At 34.3% G+C, this 15276-nt stretch overlaps 1 protein-coding gene across 3 annotated transcripts; it reads right to left on the bottom strand.

The window, feature by feature from the left end:
- Positions 1–511: 511 nt before the first annotated feature.
- LOC108458110 (zinc finger CCCH domain-containing protein 32-like) lies at positions 512–4291 on the bottom strand. 3 transcript variants are annotated; one of them, XM_017757376.2, is made up of 8 exons: positions 3954–4291; positions 3663–3805; positions 2807–2869; positions 2554–2673; positions 2157–2447; positions 1757–2074; positions 1074–1285; positions 512–964 (listed from the first exon to the last, which is right to left on the bottom strand). In XM_017757376.2, exons 1-8 carry the CDS (start codon positions 4048–4050, stop codon positions 946–948), a joined length of 1263 nt encoding a protein of 420 aa, XP_017612865.1. In that variant the 5' UTR covers positions 4051–4291; the 3' UTR covers positions 512–945. The 3 variants fall into 3 exon arrangements, with proteins under 3 accessions (XP_017612865.1, XP_052887474.1, XP_017612864.1); XM_053031514.1 differs by having other exon boundaries at positions 512–1285; positions 3954–4080; positions 4155–4291; XM_017757375.2 differs by having other exon boundaries at positions 512–1285; positions 3954–4067; positions 4155–4291.
- Between the last annotated feature and the right edge of the window lie 10985 nt (positions 4292–15276).

Here is a 15276-nt window from a genome sequence, read left to right as displayed (position 1 = left end):
TTCCAACAAATATTAAGGACAAATAGTCAAAACAATCAGCCATAAACGAACCAGTGCGAAAACTAAGCAGGGCATGAAGGTAATTGGTATTGACGTGCAAAGTTCAATAGATTGCCTGAATCTATAGCAAACCAATCATCAATGACATGATTCATGAGGTTCGACAATGGTTCGTATAAGTAGTTATAAATAAATAAAAAATTCACAGGTTTCCATTGTATTCATATATAAATAAGTTGGACCCCTCAAAGATCATGCTTTTCTCTTTCTTAGAAGTTGCAAAAAAAATGTGTCCCCCTCAAGCCTTCCAAAGCTTTTACAACTCGCAGCCGAGAAATGTGGCAATAGAACACCTTTTAACTCTATCATCTAATATCAAACGATAAACAGAGCAATAGCAAACTGCAAATTTCTCCTCATATTCACTGAAGTGGCCTAAACGGAATAAAAAATTAGGGGGAAAGGAGCGGAAATAAACAGCAAAGCAGTCTGACAAAATGAACTAAGAACATTTATGTCATACAAGGTGGAAATCCTCTTCATTCCTTCATTGAAGATTGATAAGCATACAAACAGCAAGTTGAAAGGAGAATCATAGGCTAACCTGATATAATGGCGCTATCTGTTGTGATTATTTGGAAGGAAGATTAGTCCTTCATACTCTATTTGCTACAAAAGCTTATTGCCGATAATATTGATGGTATCAAAAAGGCAAGCTAGGGATAAAATACAATCAGTTCTATTGTGAGGTAAGGCAGATTGGTAGATAACCCTTGCTGCAGAGAAATGTAATGTTCCGCAGCTGACTATAATTTACTGAGATCTATTAACACAACACATATCAAGGTTGGTGAAGCAACATCTGCAAGACAATGAAAAACTGCTCTAGCATGTTGCATCAATTTGAGTGAACCTCAGCACCCTGTATTGTACTTCTGCTACTGCTTAAACTCTGACTTGAAAGCTGCAAATCAGAAAAGTGAACAGATCCAGTCTGTGAAAAAATCAAACCAACTGAACTACTAGCTGTGCTTGCAGAAGAAGAAATTCGGCTCAAATAGGAGTCCTTGGACCTTGAAATCATCTCAGGCCGTAATTCAGAAGAAGAGGAAGAAGGGGCTAATGTAGCCAGCAAAGACCCAAATGGATAGGGTGCAACTGGAATATCGATGAGAGATGATGCTGACGGACTATATCTCATTGTTCCTATTGGATGATCAAATTTGCAAGTAGAACCAAACTTGCAGTGCCCATTCTGCAAGTAGAAAGCACAAGGCTGCACCCCCTGTTTACAGGAAATGATAATCAAATTAAGACAATTTTTAAAAACTATCTATCATGTGTTAGCATAGACACTACATCTTGACTTAACAAAATAGCAAGGGCAATAAACTAACAGTTCAAGACAGCAATACTAAAGTTGAACAGACAAACAAAGAAAAAGCATTCTCTATTATGGAAGAAAGATGGGGCCAAAAGGCAGCAGTTTCTTTCTTTCCCCAACAAAAACTTCAAACTATATAGCAGATAAATTAAGATGCATAATTTTGGACATAGGGAAGCCAAAGGCAATTTCAAAGGTACTAGAAACATATTAACCTAATAAAACTTACTTTACAATGAAAGTTCTTGAAGCCAAGAAAGATCTCTATGAAATCCAATTCTAAAACAACAGCAATTATCACAACAGAATGTCCACTTGGACAGTAAGTATACAGTGACAAAATAAAGATAAGAGATTGAAATATTCACATACCGGACGTAAAGGAAGTCCCATTGGGCTGAGGATGCAATTTGTTTGTTGCACAACCTTGTCTCTAGGATGATGATACCTACAAGATGATCCAAATTTACAGTTGCCGGTCCTCAAATAGTATTGGCATTCAGGTTCACCAGGTCTCTCTGGAAATGTTTGTTCCTTCTGGTTACTGCTTGAAGGACCAGTAGAAGAGGGCAAGGAAGAATAAGGTCCTGCAAGTGAAGGTGCTGAAGAAGATAACTGTGTTAGTCCATAGAGAGAAGTTGCTCCAACAGCAGGTTGTGCACCAGGAGAGAGTGCCGGGCTTACAGGTGCCTGCACCAAGCAAGCCAAAAACAGCTTCATGAATCCATATAATTTTGGCATTATCTTAATGCAATTATGCTAATCATCCTACCGAGTAGTGACTCCAACCAGGAATAGGAACCACTCCAGGGGAAAACAGTACAGGACCATAAGCCCCTTGAACATATGAACCAGGTAATAATGGAGGCCTCGCCACTCTCACACTGGTGGGTGCCCCCCCATACTGTTCTGGTAGAGGGACTGAAGGAGACTGCACCGGCTGATAAAATTGAGGTGCAGATGCTGGCATTGATGTGCCAGCTGGTTGAGGATGATGGAATTTACAAGTAACACCAAATTTGCACTGCCCTGTTTTCAAATAGTAGGAGCATTCTTTCTCACCCTGTTAATGCATGCAGATGAGATTGGTTTCTGGATGTTTTAAGAATTCCTTAAACAGATAAATACAAATAAAGGAGGAAGGAAACAAGAAAGGAGATCATCCAAACCGGTTGTAATGGGTATCCATATATATTCAACGGAACATGGCCAAAGGATCCACCTCGGTGTTTTGGATGGTGGAATTTACAGGAGGCACCAAATTTACAGGTTCCAGTTTTTAAATAAAACTGCATGCGTCAAAAAGAATTAAAAAATGGGCAACTTAAAGAAGAGAAAAAATTATCATTCTGGCATTAATTAGCAAAAGGGATAGATAAAAACAATTTTGCATTATCACATAGAATGAAATTATTCCTTTACCTGACATGCAGGTTCCCCAGGTCGTTCAGGGTACTCCCCTGTAGCTCTTACAGCAGCCTCAACCTAAATGGCATCATAACCAAGAATGACTGAACACTCAAAAGAGGCTTAAGCCATAGTACAGGAAAAATCTTATCTCAGTTCTAAACCACAAATAATGAGAAGACCTAAGTAAGCTTTAAATTCTCTTACACCATCCTATCTATAACTTTTAACTTGACATGAGTCCAATGAAGCACAATTCCATGGTAAAATCTCCCGTTATTTGCTTCACTTGCCCACAAATTAAACAAAATTTTTGGAAACAAAGACCATGTATCGATTATACCAAAATAAAAAAGTTTGGCATGAATTAGAGTGTAAGACAGGCCAACCAAATTACAGTCAAATTACAGTGTTTGGAAAGATGCTGAAGAAATAGACATAGACTTAAGTTAAAGCCATTTAAATCAGAGATCCAGAACATAGGATGTCAAGCAAACTTCTAAATTGCAGGTCCAGTTTCTATTTGGAGGTAAATATTGCACTACGAATCATGCTCATCAGAGCTCCTAAGAGCTAGAAGAAACAAATATATGCTTCAATTACTGCTACTATTATTAAAGCATCAAAATGTACCATGATACATGCTCCTACTACCTAGTGCATTTTGCACATCCATTGTTGATCTTGAAAGTAAAGTAAGTTCATTTACTTACACCTCCACTGTCACCATTAACAGTGTAATCCGACAACATAAATATATATTGTTTATTCCATTTCACATTAATCAACCAATATCAGTTAAATGCAGAATCAAACATAGCTAACAAAATAAAGCCCCACTTTTCGAAGAAAATGATAAGGAGAAATTTACCGCGGCACGGTTACGAGGATGATTATAACGGCACCTATTACCGTATCCACAGAACCCAGTTCGCATATAGTAAACACAGTCAGGTACTCCGGGCCGTTCCGGGTACGATTCGGTGCCCCTCAACGATAACTGCCACATGGATTCTGCATTATACCAAAGAAAATACTAAGGAAAACTGTAACTCACTCTCCACATTATATAAAAAAGAAAAACCTAAAACTCCAAACAGTAAGTGACGTCGTTACAATGTGTGAAGAAAACAGGAAAAAAAATATTGAAAAGAAAAAGTACCTTCAAGGCCGCCAGTTTCGGGACCAGCGGGAATCCATTCGAGCTGATGACCCGAAAAAGATCCATTCCGTGCCGGGTTTTGACCGTACAACTCCATCAAAACTGGTTTCCGTCCTGTTGGGGGATTCTGTACAGTAGTATCTTACCGACTTTACAAGAAAATAAATGAATACGGAGAATCTGAGAATGTTCTAGACTGACCGGAGAGAGCTCGATCGAGAGTGGAACTTTGCTAAAGAAAAAAATAAGGAGGAAGGAGAGAGAGAGAGAGAGAGAGAGAGATTCTTCCACTTCAATTGAGCTTTGTTTATTCGCTCTCTTTTTCTCTCTCAAATACTGTACGGTATAGGTTCGGCGCCTTTTTATAGTAGTATCGTATGATTACAACTTTTTGTCCAAGTATAGTATTTATTTTTTGTTGGTTAAAATATGTTTCAAATTCCTCTACTTTTTCTATATTTGAAATTTAGTCCTTTACTTTTATTTTTAAAAATACAATTTTATTTGTTAATACGATTATATTTTATTTTTATTACATGTTTATCAAGTGATTTTTTATTGCAAAATGTCGAACCAATGAAATTAATATAAACATTTTAATATAATTAATAATTGGACTTAAAATTTAAATTTTAAAAATAGGACTACATCCTTAGGAATAAAAGTAAGACTAAATTAAGTACGAAGATTTGGAATATATTTTAACCTATTTTTAGCTTAACTATAAAATTGACCCTTAAATTATTACGTTTTTCTCATTTAGGTACTTTTTTTTTGTCAAAAGTGCTACTAAATTATTAATTTCATCTCATTTTACCCAATAAGTGTATGGCATGCATGAAAATACGCAAGGTGTCTTGTTCTTATTAGATGATATCGCATTTTGGGTCAAATGAAATGAAATTGATAGTTAAAATACTACTTTCATTAAAAAATTAAATACCAACATGAGAAAAACGATATAATTTGAGTATTAATTTTGTATTTAAGTTTTTTTATGCATATTATTTTTAATATTATTATTCTAATGGATCTTTTTATTATACTAGCAAAATTAATTAGTCATGTGCTTTATTTTTTTTTAAAAATAAATTAACGACACATCACTATTATAGGTTAATTTATAAGAATATGTTAAAAAAATTATTTAAGAAACTATGCTGAAATTCTACAAATTTGTTGATTTATACTATTTTTGGAGAGACAAAGAAAACGAGTCCTCTATGACGCGTTGTCACTTTCCCAAAAATTATTTTTTTTCCTCTCTTTTTTCTTGCAGTTGAAAATTAGAAGTTTGTAGATTTATTTTGATCCATGTTTGGGATAGACATGGTCATAATTTTAAAGAATGTTTAAATTTAAAGTGGTACTGTGGAGTTGGGTGACCTATAATTTTCATCTTCCATATGAGTAAAAAGCTATCACCCGGGAAGTCGGATCGTGTTGCAACTTAAGGTCCCAGTTGACGGTGATTATACGGTCTGGGGTTGAAGTGTAACTAGGGCTTTAAGTTTACAAAGGTTATGCTATAAAAGGATGGATCATAAATAAAGCACCAGTTGAAAGTTGTTATGTGGGCATGACAACCAATTTTTCCTCGTCAAAAGAGAATGGTTTATAAAACCCAAATAGAAGTACGAAGAAGAAAAACACAGTAGTCTTTTAGTATAATCAAGTATTTCATTTTATCCATGTCCACCAAAGGCAGTGATTTCGTTATTATAACATGTAACATATTTAGGGTGTAATAAGTTTTACTAACAGGGTCATTGTCTTTGGTGGATATAGACAGCACGAATACTTGATTATATTGGAAAGCCCCTCTGTTTTTCTTCTTCGCACTTCTGTGTGGGTTTTATAAAGCATGCTCATCTGACGAGGAGAAATTGGTTGTCATGCACACATAACCACCGTCAACTAGGGCCCTAGTTATACTCCATCCTTTAATAGCATAACCTTTGTAAACATGAAGCCCTAGTTACACTTCAACCCGATATGGTATAACCACTACCAACTTGGACTTTAAGTTGCAAAGCGATCCCAATTTTTTCAAGTGATGGTGCCATACTCATATAGCAGGTGAAATTAGTACGTCGCCGAGCTCCATGATATCACTATGAACTCAAACACAACTTAAAATTATGACTATGTCTCTCTCAAAGCTAGAGAGAAATAAATCTTTAAACCTTGAAAAAACCAACACACAAGAAAAAAGAAAAAAATTGTTTACTAAATTAAAGGGATGGGAATATGCATTTATATAGGGCATGGGGCGGGTAAAAAGGGATTTTTTTTATCCTAAGAATCTCGGGTTACAGGGGCTTAGAGGCAAAAGCAATAGAGTTGGTTGGGGGTTAAAGTGGCAAGGGAGAAAATGCTCCCTGTAACCCCAGAGTGTTTTCTCTCTTGCCATTTCAACCCCCAACCAACTCTATTGCTTTTGCCTCTAAGCCCCTGCAACTTCGGATTCTCAAGATAAAAAAAAATCCCTTTTTACTCACCCTATGCCTTTGATTTTACATACTGACGTTTGAAGCAGATTGTTGATCTGAAGGATACTTGGCAAAATAAGTAATCGACGTTGTCGTTAAAAGTTGATTTCATCCCTACGCTATTGTCAAAACAAATGCAATTCATTAGTTTACATGTTGGTTTAGGGTTTTGGGTGATAAGTACTATATATTTTAATATTTTCTTGATTTTAAACATGTGGAATAGGCTATTTCATTGAAGATAAGCAGACGAGTCAGACCTCTTATCCATTACAACGATCAAATTTGTGAAACCGAGATTGGCCCCATTTTTGTATCAGTGCAATCTGAAGATCTAGCATTCAACCGAACCATAACATTAAAAGAGCTTCAGACAAGGATTAGGTGCAAAGTGGGGATCCAGAGAAGAATTTCAAGCCTTAAATGTAGATATCTTTCATCATTGGAATCCGCTAGATATACCATTTTTTAGATCAAGTAGGACAACGATCTGGAGCAGGTGATCGAACCCCATTACTCTAATTGGAATGTTGTGCTGAAGTTGTATGTCGACTTCGTCGAGGAGGATGAAGATGGCCTAAACTCATGGGCACCTTGTCCACCAAATCTCACGTCTGATAAAGAAGTTGAAAGTCCCACTGCACAGTTGTGCGGTGGAATGGCATCATTGCTACAAAGCTCATACCAAGACCCACTAGAATCATCAACAATGGCGAGGCATTCATTGGATTCGCCCCTCAACCACTAGGTAGGGGACAATTGAGGGTATTTGGTCACTGGGCCTACGACACACCTGCATGACATTCTGTTTGTGCCTTTGATTTTAATTTCAGCACGCTGATTTTGAACACTAGTAACACTCAAACGGGCATGCAATCAAGTTATTGTGGTGGGTCAAACATAAATGGTTTTGGGGTTAGTTGCGGGTTTACAAGAACATATGATCTACTTTTAACAACCTCAACCAACAAGGGCACATCCAACCTTGGATTTGCAATCGAGGTTGATAATAGAGAAGGAGAAGAGAACGAAGAAGTTGAAGAGGATGAAGAAACAAATAATTACCCAATAGAGGAGGCGGGACCCGATGGTGCAGAAGTTGCAGCAATTTTAGAATTGGATCACATTCTTACTAAACTTGAGGACGATGGATCTAATGGTGAAGCTGCAAACATTGCTTGATAAGATGATCCAAGTTTCATGACTTACCAACCTTCACCACATATGCGAACTCTTGATCTTGTTACTGAGGGAGGTTTCCTCACAGAAGATCAGAGCATTCGTCTTTGTCAACAAATTTTGGCCATTTAGAGGTTGGGATGAAGTTTGACTCTAAAGATGCTTTTATAGCTGCTGTCAAGTGGTCTAACATACAACTTGGCATCAACTTCACTGTTACATGCTCTTGGTATAAGAAATATAAGGCAAATTGTGCAATGCTTGTAACAAGATGTCTATGGAAAATCATGGCATCTGTGAGGAAGAAGTCCTCATTCTGGATGATCCAGAAGTTTACCACGTCACATACATGTGTTGTAGTTAGTATGTACCATGGTTACCAACAGCAACTCAAAATTTGACATTTTTCCTCGACATTCTACTACGTATCTTGACCCAATTTATTATTTTTCGGGCATGTCAAATGATAATCTGAAATTGGATTTGGATATGATATCTAATTTTATATTACCCATGGTCAAAGCGAGTTCTAGGATTTTAGTCCCTGTTTTGATCACACACATTCGCAACAAGTTCGATTGCACCCTTGTCCTACCATAATGTATGATTTGCAAAATAAAAGGTGTTGGAGAATATGCACAATGGGTGGGAGAAATCCTACAATAAATTATGGCAATAGTGTCAGGTATTGGAGCAGTATGTACTAGGTTCCGTAACTGAGCTGCAACTGGAGCCTGCATATTATGGTAATCGCTTGGTCACTGGAAAAAAGATTCCACTAATTTTTTTGGACTTTCAAGCAATGTGTAACTGCATTCTGGTACTATAAACCACTTGTCCAAATTGATAGCACATTCATGTATGTTAGATACAAGCATAAGTTGTTAATAGTTGTTCCACAGGATTGTAACCAAAGAATCCTGTCAATAACTTTTGCAATAACTTCGAAAGAATCCAGTGATGACTAAGATTTCTTTTTAACTAATCTGAGAAGGCATGTTGTATCGCAACTTGATGTGTGCTTCATTTTTGACAAGGGCACCTGGAATACAGTCAACTTTCGAACGACTTTCAAGCCTATGGGATTGTGCACACCATAGGTATAGTTTGCGTTACATAGTGTCTAACTACATCGGTTGATACCGTAAGGATGTGAAGCAACAACATGTCATTAACATCGGTACGTTGCGCATAGAATTAGTTTCCTGTAAAACAATTTGACATATACATTTTGGGTCACTTTTCTTGAATGTTTTGTTGATTGTCATTAACAGGGTACAAGCTTTTCCAACATCAATTCCATGAAATGTTGGAGAGACTACGGGTTGTAAATCAACTAGGTGCGCGGTATCTCAATAGGATACTGATCTTCTACAAATCGATGTCCCAAATTAGGCTTTTTCGACTCACTTAAAAAGTTTTTTCTCAAGCAAAATAGAGTTTTTAGCATAGTTTTTCATTATTTTTGTTATTTTCATATATTCGAGTAATAAGTGAAAATGTCTCGTTTTTGTCTATTTTTTACCCAAATTGGTTGATAGTTCTATTTGGAGGCTTAATGTGTGTTTGAGTGCTGTAGAGACGTATTGGAGGCTCAAAACAAGTGAGAACGACACATAGGGCAAGGGTATCGCGATATCCAACCATTGGGATTGCAATACCTTTGACAGTGTAGAAGATCAAGGATTCCCTTCAGTGGTATTGCAATATCCCCTTTTGGTTTTGTGATATCCATCTCGCAAGAAAGACCCCAAGTTTCAATACTTTCCGAGATATCGTGATAACCTCTTCTGGGCTTTTTTGGCATCGAAAAGTTATTAGAATACGCTTCAAAACATCCAAAAATTTTTGAGGAGGAGAGACACGCACATTAGTTTAGTTTTAGGTTTAGGTTTCTCTAGGTTTTCTTTAGTTTTTCTTTGCACTTTTCTAGGGTTTTTATTTTTTCTCTTCTTCTATCTTAAATTAGAGTTTATTTTTCTGTATTTACTTCCTATTCTTGTTGTTCTTCGTGTTAATTAAGTTAGTTAACACCGTAGCTAATGTTTATTTACATTTCCAGTCCTTGTACCTAGCTTTCAAGACTCTTTAAGCTTTAGTTTAATGTATTTCAGTTTATTTTGCTGTTAATCTATTAAAGCTTGTTCTTTTTATGTTTCTTGTCTTAAATTTCTCTGTTAAATGCTTTTGCTTTCATGCTATTTAAGTTTTCTTTCATAAAAATCTCAATTTTTATATTTTTCTCAAGCTTTATTTTCATGGCTGCCTTATTCTCCATATTTATGTTTATTTTCTTCACTTTGAGCATGTGTAGCTAAAACTTTAAGGAAGTTGGTTGATGGAAATGTGGGTAAACTAACATCTCTTGGACAAAGGACTAAACCATAACAAAGTGGACTAATTTGAATAGAACTAAGAACTTAGATAGTGACGACCCTAAAAGAATATTAAAATAAAGTGAGAATGTTAGGTAATCTTGTCGCGCACTCGTTTGTTAGTCTCGGGTTAACTGGGAAGATCGGAAGATAAATCAGTCCTAATTCGTCTAAGTCGGTAAAATTGAGATCAGAAGATAAAATGGAGCAACATGGTAATTTACGCGATTTATGTCCCTAGTCTGAGATTTGGTGAACCATATCAAAGTCAACCAACCCCCATTAGTTATTTGTTGGATAGTCCCTCTAGTTTTACATTTCTTGCACTTTAGTCCTTAAAGTAGAATATTTAATTTTCTTGGAAACTCATCTTTTTATGAATTGTTGTACTATAAAATCATATTAGTAGCCACTTAGACTCTATCTTGTATGCTAGCTATTACTCAATTGCCTCTTTGGAATGATGAAAATGTGCAAGTGTACACAATTGTATCAAGTAATAAAGTGACAAGAATGTCGAGTTATCCTACCCACAGGGGCTGTACATGCGAATATTTATTAAATGCAAAATTAAACAATTTGGTGAGGAAAAATATGTTGATCTGAGAGAGGTGATATAAAAACTAAAAACTAACTAAGTGATTAACTAAGACAATAAAATTCCAAATGCACGATTTCTAAAAAAACAATTTTAATTGATATGACATAAATGTGTTAGATCAATTTTATTCTTTAACTTAGATTTATTAAAACTATGTTCATGTTGTTACGAATAATTTCATGGCAACTTGGTATTTTATTAACACACAAGCTTATTAAATTAATCAATCTTTCAAAACATTTTCTATGCTAGATTAATCAATCAATTTTCATAAGCAAGTATATGATAGAGTGAATTAAACATATTCCTATATTAAAATCACAACAATCTTATAAGTTATGCAAGGCAATTACATTGTTTAATATATATGTTAAATTTAACCTTCAGCTACCTTAGAAGATTAAAAATACATTAATTAAATATTGTGTCAGTTAATTATAATTTCAATCCGATTGATAATTAATTCATTTGTTACCTTACAATTATAATGCAAGTGTTGCCTATAACAACACAAACATGATTTTAATAAATTAAGTGGACAGAATGCAATTAATCTAACACGAATGATATTTAAGTCATTTTAATTAAATTAGGAACATCAACATAACAAGTATTCATATTCAGGATCACAGAAGAAACTAAAAAGAATAAGAAAAAGGAACTCGAAACAAAACCCCGGTAATTTTCTGAAGCTAGACTAGTGCACTCCACTTCTTCTTTGCTCGTTCTACCAATCAAAAGCCTTCATGAATGCTTGGTTGATGCTACTCCAAGGGGTGTGCTAGCTCTTTTTCAAGAGGGAAAATCAGCAAAAGGAAGGAAGACACGAAATGGGAAGACGAGAGTGAAAGAGAGAAGTGGAGCAGAGATGAATGAAAGATGAGATGTGTGTTGAATGAGAAAGTGAAAAGGGCTATTTATACTTTAATTTGACAGCTCAATAGCTAAAAATAGCATTGAATCCCCCTTCACATGGCCGGCCATGCTAGGTGGGAGGAATGTTTGAATAAACTTGCTATTTTTAGCTTGTGGCTAGAAATTAATTGCATGAAAAGGGGAGGGTTTGAATGGCAATTAAGGAGAGTTTAAGGGATATTTTGTAAGTTTTAAAATCAGCTAAATTTAACTGAGTTAGTTAGCAATATAGGACAATTTGGCTGCTCTCTTGGGCTTGTCCATCCTCCCTATTTATTTGTTCAATTCAGGCCACTTTCTCTACTTCATGCTATCTGTCTTTCGTTAATAAAAAATTAATTGGACCAACTGATTCACGAGAGTCCAAAAGCATAAATTCAAATCCTTCGTGGCTGTTAATTCCTCATTTTAAGCTCCTAAAGTGCCTTGTCAATTAATTCTTTCAATATGATTGCCGAGTTTATTTTTCACCTTTTATGCAAAACTGCCAAAAATAACCCAAATTATGCAAAATTATTATAAAAATAATTAAAATTCACAATGTTTCAATAACTAAGTTCAAATTAATTATTTTATAATAAAAATTATAAAATTCGACAAAAAATACTTAGAACTTGCATGAATTAGTGCTCAAAAGTTGTTGAAAAAGTCTATATATTTTTGTGTTTTCACGCCTTCAAACTTAATTCATTACTCATCCCAAGTAATGCACAAATTGCAAAAGAAGTTTAAGAAGATCACTTTTGAAAAATTTCTTCAAGAATAACTTCTTTCCACAATTATGAGTTTAGTATAATTATGCTCAAGAAGAAAAATTTTGAAATTATGCAAATTAAGCATACACATTGTTCGAATTATTCTCAATTATTATCATGATAGAAAGAATAGACTAAATGCTTTCTCAATAAAGATATGCTAAATGCTTACCAATTAACTTTTATTTCCTCATTTAAGACTAAACTGCAATCCCTAAGTTTAATTATGCCTTCATAAGTTGAGTTTAGTAATTTCTCTCTACTAATGTAGTCATCACTGAAATCTGAATCAATAGGTCTTTTAAATAGGCTGTAACATGGCTTGGCTAAGGTAGGTAAAAGATAGATAATTTCAAGCTAAAACCTTAAACTCAACTTGCATTGGACCTTCGGAATAAAAATCTCAAAATTCACCAACAAATTTTGCATTGGAGTATACATGCTCCTTGTACATCTATTTTTTTAGTACATATGTTTTTTTTAACACACGAGCATATTACTATATGTACTATAATTTTTTTTAAGGATTTGATATTTCTTCTCGACTCCCCCAAACTTATTTTCAAAGAATATTCTGGATAGACTGAGTTTAGTGTTTGGGAGAATTTAAAGATATATGATAGAATGGATGGCTTATATTTGTAAGGTTCAAAGGAAATCATACCATATAGTCTCAAAGTTAGGTTTCAAAGGATAAGTTTTCATTAAGGTTGGCTTGACAAGCTCAAACGGTCCAAACAAAGTTTGCCTAAATCATTTTCAAAATTCCATGCCTCCTAAGATTTCACCTCAAGAAATTACTAAGTCAATTTTAGAGATTTAAACTTTCATGCATGCTTAGCTTTTCTAAAAAATTTAAAATCTCATGGTTTGAATTTACGTACTTTATTAAGAGTAACATTTATGTCATATTTTAGCTAACATAGCAAATATTGACATAATAGAACTTTATTTATACTAAAGTTTAGTATAATTAAGAAAAAATAAAAATTTTGAGCAAAATACAACTTAATCATAATTGGATAGGAAAAATGAATTTTGAAAAAAACAAACACTTTCAATTTTTGGTCCCCCTACTTAAGATGAACAATGTCTCCTTTGTTAAAAACAATATATAGAAGGAAAAAAACTATAGAAGTGAATAAATATTGTACACCAGGTAGGATCCTAAGAAAAGGAGGTGAGTCAAGTTTGACTGCTTAAGTACCAAGCTTTTCCTAGATAGATCCATTTCTAGACATGTACATATCTATTGCCACACTTCTTATTTTGCAAATTGTTCAATTTTATTAATGATTTCAACATCTTGTTTTATTATGCGAGAAATAGAAATATCCTAAAAGAACTTAAAACTTAAAATATCCTAAAAAGAAAAATAAAGTAAAGATAAGAACCCTCTATTTATTTATTTGCAAACCTCTCTAAATTTTTGCTTTAGTGTCCTTGTTTTTGCTTGAATCACTTTGTTCCTTCCTCGAATTGGAGTCCATGGATCGAATATAAAGTTGAGAAATTCAAGCACAAAAACAAACGAGTTGTGAAATATTTTCTTAAAAGCATCTCTAATTGAGTCATCCCGTATTTTTTAGTATCTCCAATAAGCTTGTTGTTGCTATTACATATGTTGTAATAAGTCCGTCAACTTTTACAGCTCATCTCAAAGATTTGGGCCAGGCGAATGAGCTCTAAACGTTGGGGTAGCCATGTTAGGTTCGAAAATTGGTTCAGTCTGTTTTGCCAAGTCAGGAATTTTGATTGGTTGTGCTAGTTCTAGTTTTGTAGGAATATCCTCTTCTTCAGTGTCATTGTTTAATTCAGCTTGCTATTGAAGAAATGAATTTCCTGCTACTTGAACAAGGTCCCAATTGGTGATTGTACCTAGATTTTGTCCCGTCTTCTTTACAGTTGCATGAATAATAGCTTTCAAGCATAACACTGTGATCATAAAAGGGAAATAGGTTGGACCAGAACGTCTTGCAGCACAAATTTGAATTTCTTTTAGAATGATTTTTCTCACATTAATGGTCTTTGTTGGCATAATTGAGTATAGAAAGACCATTCATTCTACTAAAATTGTAGTCCCATGTGAGATAGACATAAAACTAAATCAAATAAAATAAAACCATACCTTCGCTAATGGGGTTGTGACAACCTTAATTTGACCTTAGTCGGAAAGTGGTTTTGGGACTACAAAACCGAGTCATAAAAATAATTAACCGTTATATTATATGCTTAATTGTATGTGTACATGCATTTGTGAAAGTTTCATGCTGTAATTTTGTCATTTGTATGTGAAATTTATTAAATAGGACTTATGTGAGAAAATTTTGAAATGTGATAGGTAAATTTAAAAGTGGTCTATTAATGCATGTTAATAAAAAAAGGGGGCTTGCATGTCTAATAATCCATTTTTGGATAGTGGCCAGCCATGATATTATTAAATATATATAATATATATTTTATATTAACCTTTTTATATCTACTAAATGAATTAATGAATAAAAGATAATAGAATATTGGTTAGTGGGAGGAGAAACCAAAGTGATTCATCTTGTTCCTCCATTGCTGAAACTAGAAGGGAGAAAGAATAAAATTTTTGTTTAAATTTTCGGCTATGGTGATTGCTAGAAGAAGGTATGTTTAATGCCACTCTTAGAAATGTATGTATAATTTGGATGATTAGTTTGAATTCTACATATTTCTTGGATTGAATTTAGGTTTTGGAGGATTGAAAATTCGGCTAAGGAACTTAAAATTTTTTTTAGTAGAAGCTTTGATGTCATTAGCATGGATAGTTATGTTGGATGTGTTATGTTGCTTGTTATTTTAGCTTAAAAGTTGAGGTTGGTATTTGGTTTATAGGGTATGCCGAATTTGGATTTAGGGAGAAAAATAGGTAATCGGTCATGCTATATTCTTGATGAAAAATTTGTTTAATGCTTTATATGTTATATAAATGAGCTTGTAAGTGAAATTGAAGATTTGTAAAATTGTGAATGAGAAGTG

The sequence above is a fragment of the Gossypium arboreum genome, chromosome 8 (genome assembly GCF_025698485.1).
Source record: "Gossypium arboreum isolate Shixiya-1 chromosome 8, ASM2569848v2, whole genome shotgun sequence".
Classification (NCBI taxonomy): Eukaryota; Viridiplantae; Streptophyta; class Magnoliopsida; order Malvales; family Malvaceae; genus Gossypium; species Gossypium arboreum.
The sequence above is the reverse complement of the archived record's forward strand: the minus strand, read 5'-3'. Positions and strand labels throughout refer to the sequence as shown.